The sequence below is a fragment of the Pleurodeles waltl genome, chromosome 3_1 (genome assembly GCF_031143425.1).
Source record: "Pleurodeles waltl isolate 20211129_DDA chromosome 3_1, aPleWal1.hap1.20221129, whole genome shotgun sequence".
NCBI classification, from domain to species: Eukaryota; Metazoa; Chordata; class Amphibia; order Caudata; family Salamandridae; genus Pleurodeles; species Pleurodeles waltl.
Genome location: NC_090440.1, coordinates 1,612,037,572 through 1,612,044,699, shown reverse-complemented (window position 1 = coordinate 1,612,044,699; position 7,128 = coordinate 1,612,037,572). Strand labels below are relative to the sequence as shown.

The following is a 7,128-nucleotide window of genomic DNA, read 5'->3' as shown; positions in this document are numbered from 1 at the left end:
CTAAAATTCTTGTCGCTCAGCTAAAAAAAAAATTATTGGCTGCTAAAATTGTGAAGTAAAGAAAGAGAAGCAGAATGGGAGCCTCCAGTCCTGACATAGAATCTAGCCTGAAACAAGGCTAGGAAAATCTTAATTGTACTTGTAGTATTCTGCATGACACAGCATGTGAGCCATTACCATAATATGCACAGCTTGCCTGACAGGCTTAGGTCTTACCCCTGCTAACTAAATCCACATCAGCCGTATCTCATTTTGCCCTGTGCTCCTTGACCTTCCACATTAACATCTACTGAGCGGTTACCACCAGACTCGCTGATATGCTCGGTATGAGCATAACGAAAATTATGTAAAATTGTATTTTCCAATATCACAATCACTACTATCATCACATTACCCCGTACTAAGACAAGAAACTAATAGAATAATATACATTTTATAATGAATACAATCTGTTCCCTTTAATCACTGACACACGATTAGGAGTGTCATTTGATACACAACTAAGACATCTGCATGAATAACAACAACGAACTTTACTTTGGTCTATAACATGCATGCAACTAATAAGCAATAATGTTGCACAGTAAAATATGTCGTTTCTAGGCTATAGCCTTGAATCTTTCAGCCGACTGTTGTTTTTTTGTGGGTAAGATCTTGTTTTGGTTTTTTTTCTGATAAGGGTTGCGCTTGTTTTCGGTATGTATTCGAAAGGGGGGTGGGGGGGTGCTGTTGTGTGTTTCTTGTGTGAGAGCAAGTAATACTGAACCTGGGGATGGAAAGCAGGACGAGGGGGGAGTGGAAAAGATAAAAGATATAAAAGCAGCTCATCAAGAAAAGAAAGAGTAGGCGGGAAAGGAAGATAGGTAATGAGAAAAGCGGAGAGTGCAAAGGGGAGGGGGCAGAATTGATGAACGGAAAGGCGAAGGAGGATGAAGAGGTGCATAGAAGGAGGAGCTTGTGGGTGTTACCTGTATTGGTCCAGTTATAGCGGTGCTGCCCTGTGAGGTTGGCTGGTGGGGAGAGTACCATGGCTGCGGAGGACGCCAGTATCCTGGTAAGAATGGGGGTGGGGCGATGTCCTACGAATACTGGGGCGGGGGCCGGGGTACTGCCTAGTGCATTACATTAGTTCTTATTCAGCAGCACGGAGGGTGCTTCGCTAGTAGTTGGGAGTGGATCTCCGTTGGGAGTGTGTTGCGTTGTTTTGTGCTGGGATGGTATATTGTGTGCTCGCTTTGTTTTTTCATTAAGATTGTTTGTGTGATTTCCAAATGTATAACAAAGGCGACATAGTGAAGCTGACAGATAAGAGTTCTCCAAGACCGTGGTGCTCATGCATGCACAGAGTTGGGCAGCAGGCCTGTTCTCCGGGCGTCACGAAACGGAGAGCGGCGAGAATATCCTTCTCTGAGCTTAAGTGTGGGGAGGATGTAGCGTAACGACCAGAGCTGCCCACTCTGCAGCTGGGGAGCCAGGCTCGAGTCTCGGCGTGGGCTCAACGTCCTGTGATTCTGGCCACATCACCCTGTGCCAACCAAAAATAAACGTGTCCTTGTGTAATTTAACTGGTGTTCACGTAAAGAGTTCCAATATCTCCGGGGCGAGTTTGCGCTAAATAAAACAGCAAAAAAAATAACCTTGCTGTCGGTGAGGAGAGTAGACTTTTCCTTGAAATTCACTTCGTGAAGCGGAGATGTCACTCTAAAGTGAAAACCCCACGATGCCGCTTGTCGTTATACGTTAAAATTTGGTTTTCAGTCGTCCACCACTTATTCTGCCTGTGTGCTTGCATATTTTGCTTGCATACTTTAAACCATGTTGTTGTCTGTAGTATGCAGCTTCTTGCTTTTCTTTATGTTGCTGTTTTTAATTGTATTTACGTTTTTTAACTATAAGGCAATATTTCAAAACGTTTGTATTATCCATCTATTGCCCTTTTAAAAGTAGACTGGCGCCAGCTGCCATTCCGATGCCACAGATAAGTTGTATTGACCCTTTGTAAAATGTGTTGGGGGAGTGGGGCTGTAAAAGGGGCGTCAAAGAAGTGCAACCAGGAATCCTTTTTCAAGTGGCGTTGCCTTGAGGTGGGCGAGACTCTAAAAACTCGAGTGTGAAGCCGGGCTGTGGCTTAGCTCAAGGTTCTGTGGGAACCTCGAGCCCATAAGGAGCCGAGCTTTCATTTTACTTCTGCCTGTACCCAGGGTGTGGTTTTAGGGCCAGGGCTGCATATTGTGGAACTGGTGGACTGGGTTCACATGTCTGTATCGGATCAACATCCTGTGATTCTGGGCAAATCACTTGATCTCCCCCTGCAAATAAAAAAATGCATGTGACATTATGTAATGTAACCGATGTTCATGTAAAGCATTCTGAGACCTTCAGGTGGTGTTAGCGCTGTATTTCTAAAACTGCAAAAAAAAAAATCACTAAGGTGAAGAAAACGCCTTTAACGTAAAGGAAGACAAATAGATACATACTTCCTGACTGATTTGTACAAAGTGAAATCAGACAACATGGATACATCACAGCTTCCCTGCTCAAATTGTGTAATCTTAGGAAAATACTTTATTTCACCAATATGTGAGTTCAGACTACAAGTTCTACAAAACTATCACTTATAATAAGTGCTTCTCAGTGCAGTAATGTGTCCTATTCGTGTCAACCCTTCCACATGTTAAAGAAATACACCTTTTTCCAAATTTGAAGAGCCTTTATCATATTTTCCGTGATTTTTTTTTGCATTATTTACATAGCAGATACTTTTAGGCCTCGGGTTTTTTATGGACTGTTAGACGTGAGTCAGACCCTTGGTTTGGCGCTCCCTGTTAATTTGTTGGCTTGCCCACCTCTAGCGTTGCCTATGTAATTTAGGGCAGTAGTTTAAGTAGGGTTGCTAACCTTCTTCACTGTCCGCTCAGAAGCACTGCAGGAGGGCTCAGTGACACACATTTTGCCCCCCCCCCCCAAAAAAAAACACATTTAACCCTCTCGAAGGACGAGCACCTCTCACCAATTCAGCCACGAATGAGCTGTGAAGTTGGTACTCATCAGTGGCTAAGAGGGAGGAACTGCAGCACTGGACACAGCTCCAAGAACACATTCATTTATTGAGATGCAGTGCTTAATTTACACTGGTGGTTGGAATTATGGCCCACTGTCACATATTTCTTTCTCATCGGATATTGTCCCGCGGTAAGAGAGAGAGAAACATACCCATGGGGAAAGCAGGAAGAAGAGAAAAACAGAAAACCGTGACAAAAGGGAGAAAGCAAGGTAAAAAAAAAATATACTTCAGGAGTGAGATAATGGGGCATGGATACCCAGTGGTGATTGAAAGAAACATGAGGTGGAATAATGACTATACACCCCCTGTACAGATTATAAGCAAAACTTTGGTCTGGGTGCTCATTCGTTCACAAATTAAGAACTGCTGAGAAATTAATCCAGCCACCTACTAAACAGACATGAATTTGATATGGAATACCATGCTCGAGACCTGCCCTGTGAGTAAGCTATTGCTGTTTATTTTTTTCCATTAAGCCAATTTCAAAGTGTTGACATATTGTCAGCTCAGTGGGGAGAGGTAAAGGGAGCCTATGATTTGCCTGTGATCAAGCAGACAAAGTAGACCCAAGAACATGCCACACTGGCACTCACTGTAAAGGGTGTACAATTACCAGAAGGTTTGTGAATATAGCATGAAACTAAGTACTTTATACCCCCCCCATCCCCCAGGTAATATCCAGTCTATTATTTTAACCATGCTTGTAATAGCAGCTGTTACTTGATTCTAAAATACTCCCAATCCTACAAAAAAGAGAGCAGAGGAAGAAGTGGAAAAAAAAGGGGTTGCCTGAGAGCACAATATTTGGACAAATGGGAGACCAAGATTAAAATCTTTCTCCTGGTTCTGTGTTTTCAACTTGTCCATTAGACAGCAAATAGGTTGGCAGTGCTTCTGATGGCAAATTCAAGGAGCTGCTCTACCCACGGAATAGCCACTGTGTTGTGGGCCCTGCCCAACCTTAGAATAGTGTTTATTTCCAGCATATTTAACCCCTTGGCTGCAAATCACCCCCCCCCCCCCCACACACACACAAGAATGCATAGTCCTTTTTGTACTATTTGGTGCACTTCACACGTATCCCTTTGTAAATTTATTTAGGCACCAGACACTCACCAGAGGGTTGGAGACAGCATTGTGGGGGGGCATGCACAGCTCTTTCAGCTGTGAGTGACCACTCCTACCCTCCCTCCTAGCACAGATGGCTCATCAGGATATGCAGGCTACACCCCAGCTCCCTTTGTGTCACTGTCTAGTGTGAGGTGCAACCAGCCCAACTGTCAAACTGACCCAGACAGGGAATCCACAAACAGGCTGAGTCACAGAAATGGTATACGCAAGAAAATGCTCACTTTCTAAAAGTGGGATTTTCAAACACACAATCTCAAAATCAACTTTACTAAAAGATGTATTTTTAAATTGTGAGCTCAGAGACCCCAAATGCCACATGTCCATCCGCTCCCAAAGGGAATCTACACTTTAATCAGATTAAAAGGTAGCCCCCATGTTAACCTATGAGAGAGGCATGCCTTGCAACAGTGAAAAACAAATTTAGCAATATTTCACTGTTAGGACATATAAAACACATTACTATATGTCCTACCTTAACCATACCCTGCCCTTGGGGCTACCTAGGGCCTACCTTAGGGCTGTCTGACATGTAAGAAAAGAAAAGGGAAGGATTAGGCATGGCAAGTGGGTACACTTGCCAAGTTGAATTTTACAGTTAAAAACTGCACAGACACTGCAATGGCAGGTCTGAGACATGTTTACGGAGCTACTTATGTGGGTGGCATAACCAGTACTGCAGGCCCACTAGTACCATTTGATTTATAGGCCCTGGCACCTCTAGTGCACTGTACTGGGGACTTTCTAGTAAATCAAATATGCCAATCATGGATAAACCAATCAACAATACAATTTACACAGAGAGCATATGCACTTTAGCACCGGTTAGCTGTGGTAAAGTGCTCAGAGTTAAAAAACCAACAGCAACAGATCAGAAAAAATAGGAGGCAAAAAGATTGGGGATGACCCTGCATAAGCAAAACAATGCAACATGTACCAAATATAGAGCAATTTATATGATAAACCATAAAGAGTGAAAAAAGGGTATGAAGAAAACCTAAATATCCCTGAAATATACCCCAGATACTAAGTTTAGGAGCAGTGGTATTTGTACATCTCTGAATTTTTGGGTACCCATTACCAGCATGTGATTCAAGGACATTTTGCAAAATGTATACTTTCTTAATCACTGACTTGCATTTGCAAGACATAAATGCAGGGAAATCCAATTGGTAATAATAGAAATGGTATCCTACATGTGTAGCTGGGGTAGCACCTGAGATACAGTATACTCTAAAAATTGACCTGGATACATCCTATTTTACCCAGGAGACTCCATGCATCTTTGCAACACAGGTAGCTATAGATTTTGGGCCCTGGCTCAGACACCACCCAGGAACACCTACCACACACAAACATTTCTGATAACTAGACACATGAGGGTGGTGTGATAAGTATGATTCTAACAAGACGTTATTGTTGTACCTAGAAACCCTTCCAAACCTCACACTGCCTAAAATCACAATTTCCTCAAGTTTCTGTTAGGGAATGTTGTGAAATATTCAGGGATTTATGAATTTCCTACCACCCAGTAGTCCGCCACATCTCCTGATAAAAATGGTACCTCACTTGTCAGTGGGCCTTGTGCCCGGAGCAGGAAAAAGGCCAACATGGACAAATCAAAACTTTCCACCCGAAAACGGACCCTTTTCTGCACTGTTGGTGGCTGTGGAATCTGAAGCTTAGCTCAGCCGATATCTAGGGAAACATACCAGACCTGAACATTTCTGAAAGGTGGACATGCAGGGGAGTCCAGGGAGGCGTGTCTCTAACCAGGGATTTTTTTTTGCCCAGAAGCTCTTGAAAACCTCAAGCTGTTTTTCTAAAACACACATTTTTCTCACATTTCTGTGATGTGATGGAAAGATCTGGAATCTGTGGTAAGCCGTACATTTCTTACCAACCTGGTTTCCCCCCTAATCTCAGAATACAAATGGCACCTCACTTGTGTGGGTGGGCCTAGCACCTGTGTCAGGAAAGGGCCCAAAGTGCAACATGAAGGGGTCTAATCTCAATGTGTAAATAAAATAAATAAGAACTAATGAGTCAACCAAAAATCAGACCAACAGTTTACAAACTAGGGACCCAGCAGTTACTTGTTGTGAGCAGTGAAGCCACATCATGGCACCGTCCATTTTACTGTCCACTCATATAAACATATCATTCAAAAATATCTAACGTCATTCACTTGCCCCTCTCAGTAAAACTTGCTTGTCAGATATGTATCCACACACAACACTCCACTCCACTCCTATGTAGGCAGGCAACATGTGTTTTCTTAAAACCTGCACCATCGCAGTCTACGTGCACTGAACCTACAGCTATAAAGATCATTGTTATGAGCAAGCACCACTCGCCTGCACTACCTTTTTTTTTTTTTTTTTTCCTCCACTCACACAGCATCCAGATCTCTGCTCATTCTCACATCCTCAGTCACACATTATTCCCATCGCACTCATTCACGACAACAGCAAGAATCAGTGGGCAGTCATGAGGGTTAATGGGGGAATCTTTTTCAGTATACACTGCAAAATTATAAGCGTATCCAATGGCACTGTCACATAACAGGTTCAGTTAAATACTACATCACACATTCACAAAGAGAGGTATTCTAATAACAGTCAGAGTAAAAGATATGCTGCAAACTGTGGGCAAAAGGAAAGTTAGCTTCCATCCGAGGTTGTTGCCAATATTTCAACACTGTATGGTACAGCCTGTAACATGACAGCAGACAAAGGCCAGGCACGTACTGAGCATCTCCAAGTTGGAGATTTGTCTTTGTGTGTCCTAAAGTGGCGGTCATTCAATCAAATAATGCCCTCAAACACCCCAGTGCTTGGGTCAGCCGCAGGCGAATCAACAGCAGTAAGGCTTTCTATGAAAGACAATTCTAAATCCCAGAACAATAACTTATTTGGAGAACTGGTTTGGTAGAC

General features: G+C 43.0%; 1 protein-coding gene across 1 annotated transcript in view; it reads left to right on the top strand.

Moving 5' to 3' along the window:
• The first annotated feature begins 702 nt into the window (after window positions 1-702).
• Window positions 703-7,128, top strand: part of TTC21B (tetratricopeptide repeat domain 21B) — a 489,309-nt gene continuing 482,883 nt past the window's right edge. Inside the window, exon 1 of the mRNA XM_069225262.1 lies at window positions 703-1,054. Coding sequence (XP_069081363.1) covers window positions 1,028-1,054 — 27 coding nt within the window. The 5' untranslated portion in view covers window positions 703-1,027. The remainder of the gene's footprint in view (window positions 1,055-7,128) is intronic.